General features: G+C 35.0%; 1 protein-coding gene across 1 annotated transcript in view; it reads left to right on the top strand.

The window, feature by feature from the left end:
- The window catches only part of OLA1 (Obg like ATPase 1), a 180,668-nt gene that overhangs the window by 88,354 nt on the left and 66,550 nt on the right, over window positions 1–25,764 (top strand). Inside the window, exon 5 of the mRNA XM_047722194.1 lies at window positions 18,270–18,445. Coding sequence (XP_047578150.1) covers window positions 18,270–18,445 — 176 coding nt within the window. The remainder of the gene's footprint in view (window positions 1–18,269; window positions 18,446–25,764) is intronic.

The following is a 25,764-nucleotide window of genomic DNA, read 5'->3' as shown; positions in this document are numbered from 1 at the left end:
TTCAGGTTCTTATGCTTGGTAACTGACTTTTAGTAAATAAATTCTTGCTGGGCCTTTTTGTGGTCAGTGTGACCCTGGGATCACCTGTGTTAGATACATTTTGTTTAAAGTGCAGAATCCTAACCTGCACTCTAGTAATCCAGAATCAAGGGGACGCTTTTAATCACGTGTATCCTAGGAGATGTTAAAAAATCACCATTTTAGTCTCTCCTTTTTCTAGTTTCTTCTTTTAAGAGTAGTGGTTTCTAGCCATTCTTATGGCCCATAGTGACTGTGTCCAAGGATTTGAGTTCTCATACCATGGAGGGAAAAAATGCTTAATATTCACAAAGCAGAGAATACTTGTCTGCATTTTGTTAAAATTTCCTCCACTTAAGTTTTATTAACATTGCAATATTATTTAGAAGTATATATTATTGCTGTAGTTTTAAAATATACATGAATAGAAATTTACCAGTAGCTGAATATTAAGTTTTGTATTATGCTAATTCTGAAACATGAAGATACTGAATATATAAGGATACAAATGCTAAGTTAGAAGCACTGTCTTCATAACCTCCTATGAGGCAAGAAAAGGGGAGCACCTTGGGTCTAGGGATATTGCTGATATTCTAGAGATCCACATCTTTGGCATATCACTTTTAATTGTGTTATAGTTATAGTTATAGTTATAGTCATTGAGAAGTAAGATGTATCACTGTTTGTGAGTGACTGCAATTGATTATGTTACTGCCTCTTGTAAAACATTCATGCCCTCCTGGGAATTCCATTTTCTGCCTACTCAAGGCCCTGCATTGTCAAGCTTCAGTATATTTTTTATTGCTCTCTTCCCTGTTCTTAAATTTTCTTCAAACACATTTGCTCTTTGTGCTTTGAATGTACCTTACACATTTTGCCTTGTCTTTGCTATGCCTCTGGCTGAGTTTTATTCTCTAAGGTTCATATCCTGTTTGATCCTCCTCCCCAACCCATTTTGCTCTTTCATTCTTTGAGCTCAGGAGCTCTCTTTATGTAGTAGGTACCATTTCATGCAGCCGTGATTGAATTATATATGCTTGTCTTATTTCTCCAGCTGGACTGTAAGCTCCTTGAAGGTGTAGGCCATGTCCTCTAATTTTCTATCTCCCAGGATACCTAAATATGCTTTCTGCATAGCAGTCAAATAAGAGGATGTCAGTTTCATTGCTAGAAATTTTTTTCCAGCTTTCAAGTAAACTCATCTAAATTGTGGTCTGGTAAATTTTTTATACTACTCTGCTTGTTTGCCTAAGAAAACATGCAAGGTGCAAAAGAACATATTTTATTGTCTTTATCCAGACTGTGGATGAAACAGTAAGGTTTTAGATAAATGAAAGTAGTATTTTTGTATAATGCTTTATATTTATTTCTAGGCCTCTGTATATTTTTTTCTGTGTGTTAGTTACACATGCAGATTTATGTTGACATATATATAAATATGCTTATAGATACAATACATTTAGGTTTATATTTTTAATTTGCTTTTATTACTATAACTTCAGTATTATATTCTTTCCAGCACTAATACTTTTATTCAGGGTTAAAAGTTAGCTAGCAGAGTAATATATGATAAAATGTATAGATTGTGTTTGACATAGTTGGATGAATTTTTATAGGTAAAAATTTATATAACGGAAAGGAAATCTCATTTAAGAAATGAACTGCACTATTTAAAATAGAAACCTGAGATCTTTTTCACATTGCAGCTGAGTTAAACAAATAATCTTTCCAACATTACTAAGAAGTGCATGTAGTTAAAAATACATTTATACATATTATTTTTAAAAACCTAGTTAACTTTAAAATATGTAAGTTTTCTTGTCGTTTAGGGTTCTGTGAAGCTGATCATCAAGAGGGTTGCAAATCATTGGTGGTTTCTATTTTCAGATTTCCACATCCCGGAGTAATTTGCTTTAATTTCACCCAATTTAACCTATACTTCACACCATCACCATTCAGCTTTAATAGCTATGTTCTATGCATAAGAAAAGCAGATAAATGTCCACAATTAGGCTGCAAATGATTACAACTAGTTAGGGCTTTATGAAGACAAAACTTAAAGGACTATGGCGCCAAACAAAGCCACAAAAGACGGCTGAAAATGCTGTCTCGAGAAGTCAAGTCTACCATGGCATTTGATTTGTCACTTTTGTAGTTGATTTGACTTATTTTTAATATATTGGCAGGTGTGCTGACTCTGAGAAATATTCAGCTTTAGAGAATATTAGATTTTTGTTAATGTATTTTAGTTTTTAATTTATTTGCTTCCTGAATTTCAGTATAGATAAGCCAGATTGAATCCTGTTTAAAAAAAATGACTCAGATAACATTTTTTACAAATTAAACATCGTTGGTTTGAAATATACTAGCATTTGTATACCTTGTCAGTGCATTTGTGAAAATAAGACTTTTCTGAAATGTTTATGTGTATGTTTAGTAGTCCTATCAGACACTTAATGGAAGTATAATTTTACAATTCTGTATACAATTCATTTCTAGATGGGTCTTAGTATGCAAAATATGTTCCTATAGAGTACTAGTTATGTAATATAGGTGCACATATATAAAAGATCTAGGAATTGTTTTAGTCCTGTTTAGTCCTGTGTATGTTTTCCTTCCTCTATGTAAATTCTTGTTGATGGTTTGTGCACGGTATTTCATGTATAAGAAACTTGGTAGTGGTTTTTTTTTTTTAAACCTAACTATTCATTTTACTATAAAAGCATGTCTTCTTCCTATAGAATAAGATCTATCCTTTTTGTTAATGTATCTCTGTATTTAACAAAGTAAGTCTCAGTTTAAAGAATGGATCTCTTCTCTCTTAAGAATTTTCAGTCAAAATTTTGATACATTATTTTTTTTTCTTTTTAGTGAAGAAAATTCAAGGTTTTAGTTTAGTGTTTAGATTTTAGTCTTTAGTCATTCTCTTAAATATTCTCTCAAATTGTTCATATGAGTAACAGTACTGATGGATATTAGTTTCATTTTATAGTTTGCACATGGGATTATTCTTATAATTGAAATACTCCCATTTTAGAAATATAGTGTCCACTGTTTTATTTATTATGTGAGAGGTAATGTGTATTTATATAAAATATGTACCTCTTCTAGGTAATCCTATTTTCTTAAATCAAATAGTTAAATAATGTCTCTAGTTTATTGCTGCTTAGAAGCCAAAATAAATGTAAATTAAAACCCCAGGCAACTTGGGGTTTTTACAACATATGCATATATTCACACAGTTGCTAACTTTAAAAATAATGCTCAGGAATTAATAGCATGTTACCTTTATAAAACCAACGTATGTGAGAAAGCATACTGAAACATTTTTAATGTATCTTTATTTTAAAGGAAGTAGTCAACTCTCTATCCTATGAAGTAGACCAGTATAGCCATGGCAAGACAATACAGCTACACAGCTTCACAGTTGTATTAAACTAGTTTCATATGCTATATCATAAAACTTTCAGTCCAATCAGCAACTAAATTTAAATACTGCAAATTGTAGCAGCAAAACAATAATTCTGCTGATTAGCCCCTTTCCATTTCTTGTAAGTGAACTGTTTATGCTGTTGAGTACCTTTTGAAAAAAGAAAAAGCCAAAACAGCCTTGATTAGTCAAGGAGTAATTGGATGACTTGATTTTAGCAAGAGAATGAATTGGTTGATGATAGCCTGTAACTAAGTGTAGTGGTTCTGTTCAGATGAATACATAACATACAGTCATCAGATCTTGACAGGTATAACGTATAAGCAGTGCTAAAATCTGGTGGAGGTGGAGATAGGATGGAGGTGGAGGGGAATAAGTTTGCCATGAAGTCTTTTACTAGAAAACTTGAGGTAATATTTAAAGGAATTTAGAGAAACTTTCATATATTTTTTTACACTGGGGAAGGAATAGGGAGACTTGTCTTACTTTGTTTTACTATAGTTCCCATGTTTTATGCTCTTTAAGAACTAAAGGATCATTTAACTTTCTTCAGGGGGATCAGTGATACCATATCCTTTCATTCTTTTTTTTTTTTTTTAAGATTTTATTTATTTATTTGACAGAGAGAAATCACAAGTAAGCAGAGAGGCAGGCAGAGAGAGAGGAGGAAGCAGGCTCCCTGCTGAGCAGAAAGCCCGATGTGGGGCTCGAACCCAGGACCTGGGATCATGACCTGAGCCGAAGGCAGCGGCTTAACCCACTGAGCCACCCAGGCGCCCCTATCCTTTCATTCTTGTTGAAGATCGGGGTTCATTAGGAGAGCCATGTGGGAAAACCTTAAAGATTTCATTGTGTTCATATTCAACGATTTAAAGTCTTAGTCAGAACTTCTAGTACATTGCATTCTTATTAATTTTCTTATTATTTTTAAGACTATTTACATTTATATTGATGATGTAAAGCTTAAAGCCAAAAAAATTTTAATCTATTCCTGTGTACAGTAGTCCCCCCTTATCTGTGGAGGGTATGTTCCAGGACCCCTCATGGTTGCCTGAAACCAGGGATAGTACTGATTCCAATATATTGTTTTTTTTCTATACATATACATACCTACAATAAAGTTTAATTTATAAATTAGGCACAGTAGGATATTAACAAAATAACTAATAACAAAACAATTATAACAATGTACTGTAATAAAAGTTATGTGAATAAAAGTTATGGTCTTTCTCTCTTAAAATATCTTACTGTATTGTACTCATCTTGTGATGATGGAAGGTGATAAAATGCCTGCATGAGATGAAATGAGGTGAATGATACAGGCAGTGTGATGTAGTGTTAGGGTACTCTTGACCTACTGACAGTGCATTAGAAAGAAGAGCATCTGCTTGCAGACCATGGTTGACTGCAGGTAACTGAAGCCATGGAGTGGTACTACTATGACTAGGCTTCTTCAATAAGCCTAAATTGTCATTCCTTGCCTAACCACCTCCCCTTTAACCCACCCTTTAATGCTTACCATAATGTACTACATGGGTCTAAAAATTTCTTCGGCATAAAATATGAGATGACTTTGTTGCCAGGCAATGGAATGACTAGGGTGAACCTGCACAGCTAGTTGCGGGGGGCGGGGGGTGGTAAAGGGTGTGACAAGGTGCAGGCCCAGCCAGGTCCATTCTGGTGCTGTCTTTGGTTTGGCACCACCTGGTGGCAGTTGTTTACTCTGGCCTAAATATTGATTGTGATGGCTGGATCTTAGGGTAGCAGTAAAATTCTAGAATGCTCTCAGGCAGTTGGTACCCATTTTGTTGAGTCAGAGTGGACTGGGTTGGAAGACTACGGGAATGCAGTGACCTACTTATATGTCTGCTCCCTAAGGTGTGATTGCTTGCCTATCCTTAATCTCTTCAGGCCTTACCTGTTCTCCATGTTTCTGCTCTTGTGTTAGAGCTGTGGATTATTGTATTTAAGAATGTAATTATTTTATGAGGTATGTTATCTAGTTTTAGGACCTCTGTCTTCATAGTACTTTTCATTTGTACCCACAAATGTGTTCCCCGTTGTTGAATGTGGATTTAGTCAAATGATCACTTTCCTGTTCTAATACCAGAGTCCTTCCTTTTCTATTCCTTCTACTCCTTCCCATTCATATTGTGGGAAAACTGGGTAAAAGCCATAATCCATTGATATTATAGATAAAACTATAAAATAGTTATTTTTAAAATTAATAGCCAGCCATTTGCTTGACTAATACCTGTCACATGTTTACATTTTTCTAGCGTTTAAACACCAGTTTCAAACTCTAGCCGAGACAGTATTATCTCTTATCACAGCATTAATATACTTAAATATGGGATTAAAAAATAATTTATACTTCTGTCAAAACCTGTACATGAATCTTAATCTAAATTTTGAGTGATATCTATGTAACTCCAGTGTTCCAGTTTAAAATCTTGAGACTGTCTTTTTCCATCAGCTTATATTGAATACTGACCCCCTCCCTGCTTCCCTTCATCCTGGATTTACTTTCTTGTATTAATTATGTGCTGATCTTTCTTCCCTAATAGATTGTAAACATCTTTGAAGGCAGAGACTAATCTTATTCAGCTTTTTCTCATCTCTGAAATTTGCCTTCCTGCTCCTGGCACCATTCTCTTTGTGATTAGCATTCAGTAAAATGTTTTTAAAATATGTCTTATAGGGGGCGCCTGGGTGGCTCAGGGGGTTAAAATATGTCTTATAATTGTATCTTTAGCTAGGTATTACATACCTCCAATTTTATGACTGGTCACATTTCATTTCTTCTCAATTTGTTACCATTCTTCCTACCCAATAGATACACAAAAATCTTTGTAAAGATTTTATTTTATTTTTTTAGGTTTGACCCCTTTCATATTATCTCTGTAACTAGTAGCCAATAGTCTACTGCCTTGTGTGTGACCATCAGTATCTCTCCAAACTATTAGATCTGGTACAAAACTGATAGAATGATTTAAAGAGAGTGTGAGTGAACAAGGAAGCAAGAGCAAGGTCACAAGAGTGCTTCTCTGAAGATCTCCATTGGCATTTTAAAATGTAAGAGAATAATGTAAGAGATTAAATTTCAACACTTCCATCAGTGTTATAAGTTTTCCATCAATTGGGGGGTGCATGGGTGGCTCAGTTGGTTAAGTGTCTGACTGTTGATTTCAGCTCAGGTCATGATCTCAGGGTCGTGAGATGGAGCCCCATGTTAGACTCCACACCTGCTTCAGATTCTTTCTCTCTTTCTCCCACTGAACCTTCTCCCCATCTTAAAAAAAAAAAAGGTTTTCCATCAATTGACATCTGCATATTTGCACCTGTGGTAGTATCTTTTTGGTTGCTATATAGGACAACCTTTGTCTTTTAGTGTACAGCAGTGGTTTTCAACTGTAGTTTAGCAATGTCTGGAGACTTTTTTTTTTTAAGATTTTATTTTTCAGTAATCTCACCTGACACGGGGCTTGAACCCATGACCCCGAGACCAAGAGTCGCACACTACACCGACTGAGCCAGCCAAGCACCCATTTGGAGGCATTTTTGATCTTCACACCTGGAGTGCATGTTTGTGTGTATGTGTGCACATGTGTAGGTTACTTGTATCTACTTTGTAGAGGCCGGGGTGCTGTTAAACATCCTATAGTGCACAAGTGAGTCCCCCCACAACAGAGTTATATGGCCCAAAGTATTAGTAGTGTCAAGATTGAGAAACCCGGGACGCCTGGGTGGCTCAGTTGGTTAAGCGGCTGCCTTCGGCTCAGGTCATGGTCCCAGAGTCCTGGGATCGAGTCCCATATCGGGTTCCTTGCTCGGCAGGGAACCTGCTTCTCCCTCTGTCTCTGCCTGCCTCTCTGCCTACTTGTGATCTCTCTCTCTAAAAAAAAAAAAAAAAAGATTGAGAAACCCTGGTATAGACTTGCTTTCCATTTATCAGTAGAGCTAACATATCCTAGTTATGTACTATATACCAGGCACCATCCTAAGATCTTTATATATATTTTCACTTTCATCTTCAGAACAATCTTATGAGGTAGGTATTATGTTTTTTATATTTTACAGATAAGAAAACTAAGGCTCAGAAAAATTAATGACACAACTAATGTATCAAATAGTCTGACACCCAGGTTTGAATCCATATAGTCTGATTCCAGAATCTGTGCCCTTAATCACTTCTGCCACACTTATATTTCCATTGTGCTTGGAATGTCCTCTTGACTCTGCTTCTATTTGTTGTTATCTGTCCCTGAAAGTCCTCATTTGTATTCAAGCCTTCCCTCCTTAATCCTGATTTGTGCTGATTAATCCCTTCTCTCTCCTTTTCTTTTGCATTTATTGATCTTAAGTTTATAGGTATGTTTTTTCTTAATTTGATTTATACATTTTAAAAATCATGACATAATACATAATCCAGTGCAGTACACCCAAGAATTTCTCAGGAAAAAACTAAATGAATATTCATCACTAATAGTCAAGCAGTTCAAAGGTGAAGAGATGAAACGCAAAAACTTCTCACGTCTATTATTGCAGTTTGCTGTGTTTTATGTTTTACTTACTCTTAATTTGTGTGATTGACATGCTTAGCTCTGGCTTCTTTGAAATACTTGCTAAATATCTTATTGTGTGCTGGTGAAATTGACTCTTTGCTGTTGTGCTGCATGTCTAGCTTCATCTAGAATCTATAGTTCCCCTCTAACAGTTTTTCATTCTGAGTGCTAATGAGTGCTTGAAACATTCACTCACTCATTGATTCCTTTATTCTTCACTTCACCTAATGCCTAATTGTGTATCAGCTCTGATCAAGGCACCGGAGAGAACTGAAGAGGCGTATAAGACAGAATTCTTGAGCTTAGGTAACTAGGAGATAGAATCACATATTCTAATACTAGATATATATGCTACAGATCATGTGTATAAAATAGATATTGCTAACAGTTCAGAGAGCAGGTATGGTTAGAGAAGGTGTTGTGGAGATATCATTTCAGTGACATCTAATTAAGACCATGAAAGATATGTAACTTTTTTTAAAAGATTTTATTTATTTATTTGACAGAGATCACAAGTAGGCAGAGGGGCAGGCAGAGAGAGAGACCAGGCTCCCTGCTGAGCAGAGAGCCCCATGTGGGGCTCGATCCCAGAACCCTGGGATCATGACCTGAGCTGAAGGCAGAGACTTTAAACCACTGAGCCACCCAGGCGTCCCTACGTAACTTTTCTTGAAAGGCAGAAATAGGGAAGTAGACTATTCCATGCGGAAGGACTAGTAACAGCATTGAAAATGTAAGATGAGATTACCGAGAATGGATCAATTTGATTAAAAGGTGAGCTATTAATGGACACCAGCATTAGAAAAATTAAAACTCTGATTTGCTCTTTAGTTTATATTGTGAATGGCAGAGTCCTCGTGACTCTATTTTTTGTTATGTCTCTTTGCATTTTTTTCCCTTGCTTACAACATAACTCTGTAAAAGGTATAAAAATGGATCTTCCCAGAAGCCAGATTTAGGGCAGTATTAAACCACTAATTTTACCATACTTTATTTCGAACAAGTCCTTACAAATCCTCTTATGACTCAGGGATGGTAGACATTTAGACGTGGACTCCTCTAGAATTGTCTTCTAAGGTGAGAGGAAATTAAACCATGTATTTTAGGGGTGGATTTGATTTGTAATGGAAAGTATATATATCTTTGAGGCCCGGGGAAGGGAATGGGTAAAAGTAGTGACAGTTGCTGTGAAGAACTTTCTGGGCTTCATGAGTCCGTAGAAGTTTGACTTCAGTTGAGGGTTTGTGGAAAGTAAGGGTGGGGTATTTTATAGAGGGCTTTTTCTACAGGCAGAAGGTTGAATGATGTTTTAGAAGTTAGAAAGTTAGTGAGATGGTTATTGAAAAGGTTAATACAACAAAAACAGCTAGCTCAACATTAGAGGTAGACCAGAATCTTAGTAAATATTAATTTAAATACAATTGAACCATTGATTTAGGTTGCCTTTTATATATTTAAAGTATCTATTAAATAGAATGAGTAAAAATATTATTGAGAGATGAATATTAGTTTTTATTAAGGTAGTTTTCTGCCTATTTCTTTGGAAAGAGTTGATATGGAAAAAAAATGTTTCAGCATCTAAAAATGTAAAAACCTTAAGCAATTGAATATAATTAAGTGCAGGTGTTGACTCTGGGTTATAATTCATAATTTTTAAGTGATTTTAAGGATTCTTTAATGGTGTGGATATCTAATTATAATATAGTACAATAGCAGTAACTATAAGGCAGAATTTTTTAGTGTTCTGTACCTTCAAAGAATTATATTGTATGATATTGTAATAGTGTTTCTTTTGATCAGTTAACTGGTATCAGTAATAACCAAAGGCTTTTTTGCTTGCTACTGCATTACTATAAGCTTCAGTTTTACTGGTTTTCATGTCTATCTGTATCTTTTTTCTCTTCTTATTCTTCCTTCCTAATGGTTTGTTTTTGAGTTACTACTTAAAAACATCATTTTTAACTTATATGAACTCTTAAAATTAGGAGAAAATAATAAAAATTTCTAAGGTGTCTCAGAACCTGACTGGCCTACTTTATTGTTCTCTCCTAAATATCTATTTGTCTCAAAGTTGGAGGTGATTTTTTACTTCTAATGTTGCTTGATTATTTCCATATAAATTGACTACTTTGTTAAAAGTCCTGCATAAGTCATTTATAATTTCTGTAATTTTAGATTGGTCTCCCAAAATCAGCACATGTGCATTTTATAAAGCTTTTTAAAACCTTGGTTAATTTTTGAATATGTCAGGGATGGTGGTTTTTCTTCCTCTTGGCTAGGATTTAGTTTTCCTATAATGAAAGCAGAGAGGAGAGAGAAGAGAAGCAAAGCAAAAGCAAATTCTTTTGACTACTCATAGTTCTATTTTCTATTCCAGCATTAAACAATTAGCTTGAAGCATAGACTGGATTATTTTGGGGCCTTTGCTATATCTCAAATAATAGGTTTTTTCCTGAAAAATGAAGGTTAAAGACTTTAAAGGCTACTTTTGATTGATTTGTTATTGTAAATAAGTACAACCCACCAAGGCTAGCTATGCTATTCCACTTATGCCATTGCATCAAGTAATTGACAGTTTGCGTTACTAGACCAATTATTTTCACTTTTATATGTTTACAGAATATTTATTTCTCCAGAGGTCTATAAATATATCCACTTAATGTAATTAAAATTTGATAGATAGAAGTGTTTTCATTTGTTTAAAACTCTGAAAGCTTAGAGGCTTAAATCGATATCCTTTTTAGCAGAGTTTTGTTAGCAGAATGATTTTTTTGGTTCTTTTCTGTATTCCCAGATTCTCCTTGTTCTCTGATATCTTTAAGAAGGCAAATTGATTTTTCAAGTATACATAATAAGTCAAGATGCCCTTTTCCACTTTATATAACTTTAGGAAAGTAGCTTAAACTACACATCTTATTTACACAGAGATACATATTACAGGCTTGAGGTCTAGCTATGAATTAGACTCTGTTTTTGCTCAAATTGCCTTTACTGTCAAGAAGAGAAGGGGCTTTATGTAGATTAAGACTAGAGTTTTAAAGTACACCTGTAAACCTGGGCTTTAAACTACACTACTAAATCAGAGTACTTGGAGTGTTCAATAAACAGTTTTAACTCTTTCTTTAAACCACTCTTCAGCACCATACAATAAGGAATTTTTGTTAGGTCATTTATAGAAAGTAAATAGGAACTGGCATTTTGCAGTGTTTATGAATAAAATTATTGATGTTAAGTGAGTTGTCAATACAAATTTAACTCCCTCCCTTCTCTTTAAATATTAATGACCTGTAGAATTATAAGAAAGTTGGGAATCACAGTTCTGACACAAGGTAGGACTTTGAAGAATGGATTAGAAATTTAAAGATTTTTTAAAGCAGGATATCCTTGTCTTGATTTCTAGCATTGTATTTAATAATATTTCTTCTACTGGTTTAGGAATGTGGCCCCTAACCTTTTAGTGATTTGGGGTAGGACTCTGGATTAGAATACAGATGATCAAAACTTTTTTTTAAAAGATCTTATTTATTTATTTGACAGACAGAGATCACAAGTAGGCAGAGAGTCAGGCAGAGAGAGAGGAAGGGAAGCAGTCTCCCTGCTGAGCAGAGAGCCCCATGTGGGGCTGGATCCCAGGACTCTGGGATCATGACCTGAGCTGAAGGCAGAGGCTTTAACCCACTGAGCCACCCAGGTGCCCCCAGAACATTGATTTTTACCACATAGGAGAAACTGGAAAGAAAGTGAAGTAATGTGGCATACAGGATGTTTTGGTGCTATGATTTAAGATTCAGTATATTTGCATGATAATTTTTTTTCTAGAGTTTGTACTGCATATTTTTATTTTTCTTAGTGTCTGTACTTCAGTTATATAACGCCTTTTGGTTTCATGCTTGATTTGGGTTTTGACTCTTACATGTGTTGATGTTACCTTAAATGCAAATAAAGATCTCTTGGCTTGAAACCTTGTCATGATCTATCTCATAGCTTTTATCTAGTTGACATTTTTTTCTTTGGCTAAGTCTCACCATTCATTCTGCCTGCCTCATATCTCCCATCAGTATCCTAGTGCACTTTGGCAGTATAGTTGGAGTACAGCAATTCTCTTTTAGCTGGTTCCCTACTTCTGGTTAGCCTTTCTAAATACTGCTTTCCATTTGTTACTACCCCAAAAACCAGTGTTGGCTCCCTGTTGATTATCAGTTGAGATCCAAACATATATTCCTACTTGGACTTCCCTATCCTTCACACCCACCTGATGTAATAAACTTTTATCTTCTACTACTCTTAAGTACAGTTTCTCACCATACTCAGCTTTCCAGTAAGCCATGTTCGTTTCAGTCTTTATTTTTTTTCTCTGATGCTTTTCCCTGTTACTTGTCATGCCTTTCTTCATCTTCTTTACCTATACTATTCTTTTCCTTTATTTAAAGGCCTTGATGATTAATTATAAATTAAATCTATACTTAAAGTCCTTGTTAGTGAGTATTATCCTTTTTATTAGATTATATGTTTTTCCAAGCACATTGTCCAGTCATTGAAACCAAGGTCCTACTTTTTGATTTTTGTTTTTAATTCTCAAAAGATTTAGCATATATTTAGATATATTAGCAAGCTTTCTTTAAATGGGGAACTTAGGGGCGTCTGGGTGGCTCAGTTGGTTAAGCTTCTGCCTTTGATTCAGGTCGTGATCTTGGGGTCCTGGGATCGAGTCCCACATCAGGCTTTCAGTAGGGAGTCTGCTTCTCCTTCTCCCTCTGTGCTTTACTCCTGCTTGTGTGCTCTCTCTCTGTAACGAATAAATAAAATCTTAAAAAAAATAAAGGTCTTTAAAAAAAGACTTGTGCAAACAATGCATGATCATTAAAAAACTTTAAAGCAAGATGGAAATGTTAAAGAAGATTTTAAAATTGCTCAATAGCTCACTACCCAGGAATTATTTTGTTAACATTTGGTCAGTGTTACTGAGAAACAATTTTATATAAATATGATCATTAGTGTGCTATTTTAAATAGAATTAAACGTCCTATTTCAGATAGAATACTACAGGGCCATCTGTATGGCTCAGTTGGTTAAGCAGCTGCCTTCAGCCTAGGTCATGATCCAAGGGTCTTGGAATCAAGCCCCAAGTCGGGCTCCTTGCTTATGGGGAGTCTGCTTCTCCTGTGCCTCCTCCTTGCTTGTGCTCTCGCTCCCTCTCTCAAATAAATTAAAAAAAAAAAAAAGGAAATAGAATACTACATTTTATCTTATTGGGTTTGAAAGAAAGGGTTTGAAAGAAAGAAAAAGGGCCAAAGTAATACAGAAGAAATGACTGAACTTCAGGTAAATTTTCGTAAGAATATGTTCTCTTACATGATCCCAGTAGAGTTAAGAAAGAGGATCATGAGAACACTAAAAGATTGGAGAAATTTTTTAAATTACATGTTTCATCTTTATCCATCTATTGATCCCATATTGGGAAAGAGAGGAAATTAACACACTTAAGTTTTTACCTCCTTTTCCTTGTCTCTGAATTTTTGTGTTATTCTTAACTAGTTTATAATACATGTGTTCTATTTTGTTAACTTAATTCTTTTAATTGTTCAGTCTTATATGTTAGAGGATATTAGTGCAGAGTCTGTTTGCCGTTAATCTCTATTCCTATGAAACTCTACCCTGAAAAACAGGCTGGCTGGATATAAAATTCTTGAGTCCCAGTCTCTTTCCTTAGAACTCTAAAGACATTGCTCTTCGTCTTTGGCATAGAGCTGCCCTGGAGAATCCTGAAGCCTTATATGTGACTTGATGTTACAGATTTTGTTCTCGACATGTATGGTGCCGATGATTCCTATCTGTTGGTTTGCCAACTTGTGGTTGGTTCTTTTCAGTGTTTATACCAGGTTACTTGGAATGTGAAACTTCGAAAGTGGCTGTGATTTCTAAGTGGGCCATCTTCTTGAATGATAGATCTTTCTTTGTCACCCCTTAGTCTCTTTTGTCAAATTCTCTTTCCCATCAAACATCAAGTGTTGGAGTGCTCTCTTCACATGACATCATCCAGACCCATAATTTTAAACATATCTGATAACTCCCAATTTTATATCTGCAGTCATGACCTTTCATCCTACATATGGTCCATCTCTAAAATATATTTCTTATCCAAATGTTTCTTGCTTTCTCTATTTTATTTCAAGTTATCATTCATTTGGTCATCTCTCACGTGTACTACAACTGCTACCTCCTAACTGAGTCTTTCTGCCGTCATTCTTGTCCCCTCCCTTAAAGTCTCTTCTTTTTCAAGTAGGCAAAATGGCCTCTTAACAGAAATCATATCTTATTACCCTACCTCCTCTTTACTTAGTTAAAACTCTCCAATTAGTGTCTTTCCATCACAACTAGAATAAAATCCAAACGCCATGACTTACAAATGTATGTGAACTGCTTTACTTCTCCAACTTAACCTCTGTTTATGATCCTCTGTTGTGGTTCACCCACACTGACCTTATTTGTATTTCTGAAACACTTGAAGCTTATTCCCATTTTAAGGATTGTTAAAATTCCTTCTTAGAGCTTTTTTCCTGCAAATCTTCACATTACTGCCTCCTTCTGGCCTTTCTGGTCTCAGCTCCAGTGTCATCTTAGAGAGGCCTCCCTTACTATTGTAGTTAAAAGTATTGCACAGCGGCATGTCCACTCCCCCACTGCACGTACATGCTGTGTCCCATTAGCTTATCTTACACAGAATAATAACAAAGAAGTTTTAAAACATGAGATAAAGTCTTGTCACCAAAATGACCATAGTTGATATTTTCAGAAATTTCTTGCTTTCATAAAAAAAGTGTGATCTCACATATTTTTAATAAATTAAACAGGAAACTTTGTCAGTAATATAAGTGGAAAATTAGTATCACTTGCTAAAATTTAAGATAAAAATAAATACAATGAAAACTTTGTATACATTAAATTTTTTAGCCTTTCGAAGCTCTGAGACCGAGGTCTTCTCTGTTGATAAAAAGATCATTTTATAAATGTTAGATAGTAAAGACCAACAGCTTCAAACTGAGATTTTCTCTTTGACATATTGAGAAGGACTGAAGAGAATTGAGATGGAAATAACTTTGTTGTGAAACAATCAGTATGATATAGTATAGTCTTTAAGATGTAAAGTTCTCTTCTTTACCAGTACAGTGTTTCCCCCTAAGAGGATCATCGTTTTAGTTAAAGTGAATTTGAAATAAATAATTTTGGCCATGGACTAGGGTAAAAATGTTCTGGTGAACTAAGAGGAATTAGTTGGGGGGAGATCTCCGTAAATTCACAAAACTTATTTTAACCTATTCCAAGATGAATTGAGTGATGTGAAATATTACTCAAAGCTAATGTTTGAGTATGTTACTATGAAATTTTTTCTAAATTACTAACGACTACATCATTTGAAAAAATACTATATGCCCCAATTAATGAAAGAGTTTATGTGTGGGGCTTGCTTTCTTTTTCTTTCTTTCTTTCATGAAGATTTTACTTATTTATTTGACAGAGAGACACAGCGAGAGAGGGAAGACAAGCAGGGGAGTGGGAGAGGGAGAAGCAGGCTTCCTGGTGAGCAGGGAGCTTGATGGGTATGTGGGGCAGGGCTCTGTGCACTCCCAGGACCCTGGGATCATGACCTGAGCAAGGCAGCCACTTACGGACTGAGCCACCCAAGCGCCCCTGTGTGGGGCTTTCTGCTAAGCCCTTTACATATGTTATCTGATTTAACCATACCCATTCTCTAAGAGGTAGAAATGTGTTCGTTTTAAAGATGTGAAAATAAGATCCTTAGAGGTTCAATTATTTGTCTAAGATTTTATAACCAGTAAGCCTGTCTGACTTCAGAACCCTTACTTTTAACCACTAAATCTTGTACTAAAACAGGTAAAATGTGGAAGAATGCTCTAATGTAAGTATACAGTGAAGTCTGTTGACCTAGGAGTGTATCTTTGGGAAGTAATCTCTAACTTCTTAGAAACTTCCTAAGAAATGGGAAGTTGCCCATAGGGCTACTAAATTTCTGTAGTTTGTATTTTATAGCTGTATTAGGCCTCATTTCATCACAAGGCTATTCAGTTTTAAAGGGTAACTTTAATGTTCCCTTCGCTTATTTTTATCTTAGTTTTTGGTAATATTTATTATCAAAAAAATTTTAAATTCTTCTCGTAGTATGTTACCACCTTATGTACAAATGAATATACTACTACTACTATTAATAATAATAACAACAATAACTTTCAGGCATAGGAACAACAATGCAATCCAGAGTGTATAAGGTCTATGTTTTGAGTTTTTTCTTATAGTAGGGGAATGGATTAGTGACAATACAGTCATAACTTCTTTCCTAGCCAAATCCTTGACAGACTCCAAGCAAAGTGCAACCTAGAGGATAATTTAAAGGTTATAAGATAGACAAGTGGTATTTACCTGTATACTCCTTTTCTGTTTGGATTAATTCAGATGATCAGAAAGCTTTATTTTCTTTGCTTCCAGAAGAATTGCAGTTGCTAAGTTTCTCTCTGTTATCTACTTGGTTAAAATTGAGGGTTGCAGTTAAGAAATTGTCATTTAAACCCTGCTGATAGATTTACTGTTGTTGAGGACATCACTATAGTTAACATATTGGTTCTTACATAAAGGTGAGTATATAGGATATTTTTCATTTGGAGTGTCATTAAAAGTGTAGTTATTTTTATAACTGAACTGACCATAATACTGTCTTTGTTGCCCTGGCATGAAGCTTTCATTTTTATTTTCCTATTTTATTGTGTCATTTATGTAAGATGCCTCAAAACATGACAAATATTATTATGGTTCCAGGAAGACTTTTTTCATACTTTCCAAATGTTCAAAAAAAGTACCTAAATCACTGTGTATTTACTAGTGTATTTACTAGTGGGTGTATTTACTAGTGTATTTACTAGTGTATTTATTAGTAAGTGTATTTACTAGTAAGATATAACATACATCCTCATTTCTTGCTAATTTTGTTCATATAATTTGTATGGCACTATTTAATATACCATCAGTTTAATGCCAAGAATACTTTTAAGTACTTATATTTTAATTGCGACAATATAATTACGTTTTAAAATTTATATTACTGAAGTTGTACATTGAGATACAAACAGCTTAATTATTTTTAATTCTAGAAAATTATATTTAAAAATTCCTTGTAACCTGTAATGAGAATATCTTGGTCTTTGGTATGGAAGAATGAGCTATGGTCACTGTTTTTCTCTTATTAAACTCAAATTGTCTCTCATGATTCCTGTGATATCTTTATCTAAAATAATCAATGCTTTATGTTTGAAAACATCTCATTTTGGGTATATAATCTAGTTGGTAATTTAAATTAAATTAATTTGTTTATAAATGTGTTTTTTATTTCATGGATATGTCACTGATTTCTATTTATAATATTTCTCAGTATTTGTTCATTTTTGTGATACTGTTCTTTATCTGGTAATTTGAGTAAATCCCAGTTGAATTATGTTGCCACATTATGTCTTCAAAAGGGCATAAAGTCAGTACACATGCTTCAGTAATATCTGGTTGTTTTACCCTTATGTTTCCAGTTGGCAATTTGAAATTATGGCTTCAACTGCACTTTAAATATGTGATAATAGCATGTGTTTCTAATAAGGGCCAGCACCATTTTGTTCAGATAGTGTGAATGGTTGTCACTCATATATGACAAATGCACCTTCATCTGCTTCTTTGATAGCCCCCTAAAAACCATACCCTCAAATCAGGCCGATGAAATTAGCTGCTGTGTAAATTGTGTGTCTGAGTGGTTCATTATCTAATCACCGTCAGAACCACAGTGATAAAGTAGATTGAAGCAGGGAAGAGGTCTGCCAGATGATTTCACCCACCTCCCCACCCCAAATCCGGTTTCCCTTGGAAACCCTAATAGTGTGGTTTAGAACTTCAGGCTCTCATGCCTGGAATTCGGTATCTTTTAATGTACCAAACCTGAAAATAGCAGTAGTTCTGGAGCATAATTTTCTATCTGTAAAGAACATAATTTTATTTATTTCAATCAGTTTTTGAAATGTTGAGGCTCTCGAATTACTGTTTGGTTGCTAATGCCCTAAATATTACTAAATAGGACAAAAAATATATATACCATGTGCTATGGTATATATAAATTGTTATTTGGTATGAATAAATTGTTAACCTTCTAGGAATCTTCAATGCCTTCTGTATTGTTTATTGGACTGCTTCTCTTTAATTCATTTTAGGTGCTTTTGAAGATGATGATATCACACATGTTGAAGGAAGTGTAGATCCTATTCGAGATATAGAAATAATACACGAAGAACTTCAGCTTAAAGATGAGGAAATGATTGGGCCCATTATAGATAAACTAGAAAAAGTGGCTGTGAGAGGAGGAGATAAGAAATTAAAACCTGAATATGTAAGTAAAAATTTGTAGCTTTTTTGATACTTGAATTCATTTTTTAAAAATAATGCATCTAATAAAATAAAATACCTATTATTGTTATGGAATTTTAGAGTCCGAGGATATTTTCTGTTTAAAAAAATCATGGAGAAACTTCATTTTCTTTCGGCAACAAAGAGTCATTATAACAGGCTATTTAAGGTGTTCTTAGCAAGGCATATTTACCAGTAATATTAAGTTTTCATGTGGTTTCTATGTATAGTCTCAAGTTTCAATGTTAGAGTAGGGTAGTTTTATGATGAAAAACATGTATTTCGAGCAACAACTGAATATATGAGTTTTGTGGATTTGAAGAAGTGATTTATAAAAGGAATTGGTCTTCCATAGAGGTTGACTGGATGTACTATTAGAAAGACAGTTTCAATCTTTATGGAGTAAAAACATATGTCATTGTCTTTAATATTCAAATGTATTTTTATCATATTGTAGTGAGTAATTATTAGTAATATATAATAAATGTTTCAAAATCAGTTTCGAGGCTTTTAGTTTAAGTATGATCAAATGGTCTTCTACATTTAAAAAAGCAATGGCCTTGGGGCGCCTGGGTGGCTCAGTGGGTTAAAGCCTCTGCCTACCGCTCAGGTCATGATCCCAGGGTCCTGGGATCCAGCCCCGCATCAGGCTCTCTGCTCAGTGGGGAGCCTGCTTCCTCCTCTCTCCCTCTGCCTGCCTCTCTGCCTACTTGTGATCTGTCTGTCAAATAAATAAATAAAAATCTTTAAAAAAAAAAAAAAAGCAATGGCCTTAATTATGTATTTTCTTGGGGTACCTGGCTGGCTTGGTGGGTGGAGAGTATGATTCTTGATCTTGGGTTGTGGATTTGAGCCCCATGTTGGGTGTAGAGATTACTTCAAATCCTTAAAAAAAAATTATATATTGTCTCACTTATTAATATCTTCCCTAAACTGTACTTGCTTTTTATGTTTTCCTATCATGGGAAGAATTTTCTATCTTTTTAATTTTTCATGTATTTTTAATAGATATGTTCATTTTTAATTTTCTTATTTCTGGACACCTTATCTTTTCTCTTTTTTATTTATTTGTAATAAGCTTGGAATACTCAGTTGATTAACAAGTCCAGCACTCTTTTTTTTGTTGTTGTTGTTGAAGATTTTATTTACTTATTTGGGAGCTAGAGAGAGCCTGGGGAGAGGCACGGGGAGAGGGAGAGAATGTAAAGCAGTCTCTGAGCTCAGTGCCAAACCCACCAAGGAGCTTGCTCTCACAACCCCAAGATCATGACCTGAGATGAAACCAAGAGTCTCGCGCCTAACTGAGCCGTCTAGCACCCCAGGAGTTCTGTACTCTTAAGGAAGAAATCAATTATAGAATTAGCCTCTAAAACTTGAGCACACTCTCAGTAAATTATGTTTGATACTGCCTGGTCTTGGAACAGAGAGGCCTGTGTTGGGCCACTGATTTCCCTGGTAGTCTGGAACAAGCCCAAGTCATCTTGCTTCTCTCAACATCATGGCTATTACAGTCATTTCCTATTCATGTAGAATAGAGGAAGGAGAGAAGGGAATTAAAATATGGGTATGAAAGATAATTCCTTTTAAAAGGAAAAAAGATTGTGAGAAAAAGATGCCTGTCTCAAACGGCATGGTTACTGATTAAAATAAATTCTTAAGCAGTCATCTCTTAATTTATTGAAACTTACTGACATCCTTATGTCTTTCAGAAGCATTACTATCTTAAAAATAAAGTTATCAATGTTGCTTATTACTGAAATGGGAGAAAGGGACGTCAGGTTCTTAAATTCTTGGGCTACTATTTCCTGGCTTTTTCCTCTCAAAGAAAACTAGAATGTTGAGTCCCATTTTTAGTTCCTTATAACAATATTTTCTTCTTATTTCTAAACATATTCCTATAATTTCTGTACATGATTTGAAAGCATCACTTGGACTTGTGTTTACAGAAAAATTTGAACACCTTCTCCCCAATCATTTTTTCCTTTCCCCATTCAGCTCTTCTGGTTAGAGGGAAAGCATTATAAGCTAATTTTCTTGTTTCCCAAAATTGTGATCATTTCCATCGTTTACTTCCCTCGTAAAGGGAACGATTTATAGATCAATGTTTCTTAACTTTTTTTTCATTATCTCTGTCCCCAAGGAAAAATTAATTAAAATTTGAATTAATTAATTTAATTTCTCACTAATGAGATAAAATTAAATACTAATGAGTAAGGATTTGTTGGGTAGGGTTGAGCTTTGGAGGGCCACAAGCCATTTTTTTTTTAAGATTTTATTTATTAATTTGACAGAGATCACAAGTAGGCAAAGAGGCAGGCAGAGAGAGAGGAAGGAAAGCAGGCTCTGAGCCCCCCACGTGGGGCTCGATCCCAGGACCCCGGGATCATGACCTGGGCTGAAGGCAGAGGCTTTAACCCACTGAGCCACCCAGGTGCCCCCACAAGCTATTTTAATAACTAAGTATTTTTCACCCATAAGAATTAATCTTTTACCCCTGTATAAGTAGTATCACCCTTACTGAGAAGGTATGCTACAGATTCTTGTAGCAAACCCAATGCTGGTAAATACAGTAAAATACATGGCTGTTAGAACATTTTTTTTTTTTTTAGTTGTTAACAAAAATAAGATTTGGGTTGAATCAGTGACTCAATTTGAAGAGAATTAAGATCTTTTACAGTACTGAATCCTGTAGTGCAGGGACATCTTATTTTTCTTACTTAATGAGCCATGCACTGTTGGACATGTTTTATATATGTTACCTTATTTAAACCTCACAACATGCAGGTATATATATTATCTCCATGTTAAAACTGAGGAAGCCTAAATTTCAAGAGGTTTTATGAATTGCTTTGGATTTCATAATTAGTAAATTGTAGACCAAGTTTTTTCAAACAGATCAGTCTGACTACAGGACCAGTAAATCTTTTTTTGTTTGTTTGTTCTTAAGGTAAGCTCTAGGCCAACATAGGGCTTGAACTCATGACCCTGAGGTTAAGAGTCGATGCCCTATTGACAGCCAGCCAGGCACCCCTGTCTTTTTTTTTTTTTTTTTCCCTTTTTCTTTTTGTAAAATTCCAAAAAAATGTATGGACCTCATATGTATTTAAAAAGTAGTTGTAAAATAAAGGCTAGCAAAACCTACTTGCATGTGAAGAAATAGAACATTATTAGCGCCCAAATATATCCCCATTACTTACCAGGCTTAACATTCTTCATCTTCCCACAGCTAACTGCAGTTCTGAAATTTATAATAATAATGTCCTTGCTTTTTATACCAGTGTATGTGCCACCTAAAACAGTATGAATTCATTTTTCCAGATTTAAAACTTTATATAGTGTCATGTTGTATGTATTTATATGAGCATTTTTCACTCAACATTATTTTGTGTACTCATTCATGTTGCATTTACCTTTAATTCATTTGTTTTCCTTAATGTAAAATATTTTCTTGGAAGAATATATCATAATTAAAAAATCTTTTCTACTGTCATAGGCATTTGAATCTACCTCCCCAAATTTTTGATAATTATGAATAATGCAGCTGTGAACACTTTTTTATATCCTGGTGTACATAAGGGTAATTTAAGGCAGGTATCTGGAAGTAGGAGTATATATATATACCTTCAACTTTCCTAGATAACACTGTTTCTTAGTGTATGGGAGTCTCTTCTGTTGTCAACACTTAAAATTGCCAGATTTTTTTTTTCCATTTTTGTAGTTGGATACCTATGTGGTGGTATTGGTTATGGTTCTAATTTGCAGTCCTCTATTTAAGATTGGAGACTTTTTTTTAATATTTGTTGACTCTTGGATTTCCTCTTTGGTGAAGTGCCAGTTCTAATTTTGCCCATTTTCTATTGGATCAGTGTCTTGTTCTCATTACTTCGTTAAAGTTACATATAAAAGTTACATCCATATTCTGGATACGAATCATTTTGTTTTAAATGGATTGCGAATGTTTTCTCCCACTCTGTGGCTTTTGTTTTTGCTCTTTTTATGGTATCTTTTGATGAACAGGTCTTAATTTTTAAGTATAGGGCTTTTTGTGTCTTAAGAAATCTTTCCTACCTTAAGGTCATCAAGATGATATTTTATGGTCTAAAAGCTGTATTATTTTACCATTCACATTTAGGTCATTAGCCTACCTGGAATTTATTTTTTGTAAGTAGTATAAGGCAGGCATTGATTTGATGATTTTACCCCACATGGAAAATCTGTTATTCTAGCACCATATTTTTAAAAGACTATCTTTCCCTACTCCTACTAAAGTGCTTCCTCTGTTGTATATCAAAGAGCTGTGGTATCTTAGCTCTTTCCTGAGGATTGGCAGATGACCGCAGGTAATAGTGACCAAAAGCAGCAGTAGGATGTCAACACTGTTGAGAGGTGAAGGTGAGAAGGGGAAGATAGAATGAGGGGTTGATACACAGAGTCTGGTCTTATATGTGTTCACCAAATCATTTGTATAATTTCCTTATCCTCTGCTTTCCTTTTCTTTAGTCTAGATCAGGGACAGTTAGTCCTTAGACTAGCAATATCACCATCACCTGGGGGCTTGTTAGAAATGGAAATTACAGATCTTCTAAATCAGAATCTCTTAGGATATGTTTTAATATGCTCTCCTATTGGTTCTTAGGCATGCTAAAGTTTGAGGTTCATTGCTGTACAGTGGGCAGCACCTCCAACTCTCCTCTTGGTGTGGTGCTGCCTCATTATCTTATTAGGTCTTTGGTATTATAAGGTATTTCCTCCATTTAGACCTGTTTTATAGTTGTCACTAGAGAAATTAACTCTGAATCACTTAGTTCATTATTATTGAAAATGGAAGTCTTGGCAAAGATACAACTGTAGTGGTCCGAAGGGGCACCCCAGTGTTCATAGCAGCAATGTCTACAATAGCCAAACTATGGAAAGAGCCCAGATGTCCATCGACAGATGAATGGACAAAGAAGATGTGGTATATAGATATACAATGGAATATTACTCAGCCATCAAAAAGAATGAATCTTGCCATTTGCAATGATGTGGGTGGAACTAGAGGGTATTATGCTAAGTGAAATAGGTCAGAAAAAGACAATTATCATATGATTTCACTTGTTTGTGGAATTTAAGAAACAAAACAGGAAGAACATAGAGAAAGGGAAGGAAAAACAAAAAAACATGAAATCAGAGAGGGAAAAGAACCATAAAAGACTTAACCACAGGAAACAAACTGAGGGTTGCTGGAGGGGAAGAGAGGGGTTAGAGGATGGGATAATTGGGTGATGGGCATTAAGGAGGGCATGTGATCTAATGAGCTCTGGTGTTATATACAACTGATGGATCACTGAACTCTACCTTTGCAACTAATAACATACTATCTGTTAATTAATTGAACTAAAAATATTAAAATTGCAAAAGAAAAGAAAATGGGGGTCTCAGGGCACCTGGGTGGCTCAGTCAGTTAAGGATCCGACTCTTGATTTCAGCTCAGGTCATGATCTCAGGGTTGTGAGGTGGAACCTGCTTAAGGTTCTTTCTCTCCCTCTGCTTCTGCCCCTCCGCACTATCTAAATAAATAAATAAATAGATAGATAGATAAATATTTAAAAAGAAATGTAAAAAAAAAAAAAAGAAAAGAAAAGAAAATGGAGGTCTCCTAGATACAATTTTACCCTGATAATAGTTAATGACAGCTGGTGAGGATAGAAACCAATTTAACCAGGGAATGATGTTTGAGGGTGGATTAATTTTATAAGTAGTTAGTTTATTTGTACATTATAATATGTATTTTTTTATAACTACTTTGCCTTAAAAAAAAAGTCACAACCATATTTGTAGTAAAACATTGTGGCAACACCCTCAGTCATATTAATAGTAAACATCTGGAAAGTTCAAAAAGTTTTAAGAAGTAACTATTTAGAAAGGGAAGTGGGTGATTAGGATGAATACCTTGAATCTTTACACTTTATACCTCTCTGTTCCTTGATTTTTTTTTTAATAACAGTTTTTGTTAATTTTTTTTTTATTTAGAAAAGGTCTAAGGAAATTATTTCCTTTTGGGAAGAAGTTATTTCTTCCAAAGAGAGTTAAATGCATATACATTGTCCTTAGCTGTTTCTGATCTGTATTCATCAAGCTGTAATTTTAGCTTCGTACTGGAGAAAGAATTTTGAAGTTTGTGTCTGAACGTGGAAAAGGAATATGATGCAAGATGTGAAGCTGGAAGAGATACATATATGAGAAGTTGCAGGCTTTAGGATCCATTCCATCTTCACCACCTGAAAAATTATGTGGACAATGTAATTTATAAGCAAAGGTTAAGAAGAAACTCTTTATGAGTTTTCTCACGACTGTTCCATTTGGAGTTGCAAAGCCATTTTGAGTCAAATATGAGACTCTGCCTTTTCATGTAAACTTAATTTAGTCTTAGATTGGGTTTCCTTAGAAATAGACACTGAGGCAAGGACTTGAGTGCAGATGGTTTGTTTCTTTGGGAGCTGTTTTAGGAGGCTCACTTCAGGGAATGAGGAATTAAGAGCAGGAAAAGAAGGAAAACAAGTTTAATTTTGTTACATATTGTTCAATATGTAAACAAGCAGGTAGAAACCTGAACAGCTGGGGCTCAGTCCTGTTAGGGACCTCTGAAAAACAGTGTAGAAAGTGTCTTATAGTTTTTCTTGAATGATGAGGAGGCTGGGGTGATTATCAACTGATTTCCCTCAGTCACTAGTTAATGGGCTGCTCCTAGGATTGTTAACTCCCTAGCACCTGATGTCCATGTGGTCTGAGCATGGCTCTTAGGCAGAGTTTTGGATCCTTACAGCAAGAAGCCATTAGCATGTCCTGAACTTGTGAGGGCAGAGGGGATATGGATAGCCAACAGTTTCTGTGTACATTCCTTCACCCAATGTGCTTTAAATTTTTTGTCCTAATCATTGTATGTATTTTTGGTTATTTGGGGGGATCACAAGTTTAATTTTGTGATGCTTTATATTTTTCCTTGCTTCTGATTTATCTCTAGTTTTCCCAAGATCTATGTGATTATATTAACTATTTCTTGTAGGGGAGTTCTTTTTTTTTAAGATTTTATTTATTTATTTGACAGAGATCACAAGGAGGCAGAAAGGTAGGCAGAGAGAGGTTGGGGGGGAAGCAGGCTCCCTGCTGAGCAGAGAACCCCATGTGGGGCTCGATCCCAGGACCCCGGGATCACGACCTGAGCCGAAGGCAGAGGCTTTACCCACTGAGCCTCCCAGGCGCCCTCTTGTAGGGGAGTTCTAAAAAAAAAAAATGTTTCCTTACATTCTCTAACAAATGGTC

This window comes from Lutra lutra, chromosome 3, assembly GCF_902655055.1.
Source record: "Lutra lutra chromosome 3, mLutLut1.2, whole genome shotgun sequence".
Classification (NCBI taxonomy): Eukaryota; Metazoa; Chordata; class Mammalia; order Carnivora; family Mustelidae; genus Lutra; species Lutra lutra.
Note: the sequence above shows the minus strand (reverse complement) of the source record. Positions and strands in the feature narration are given on the sequence as shown.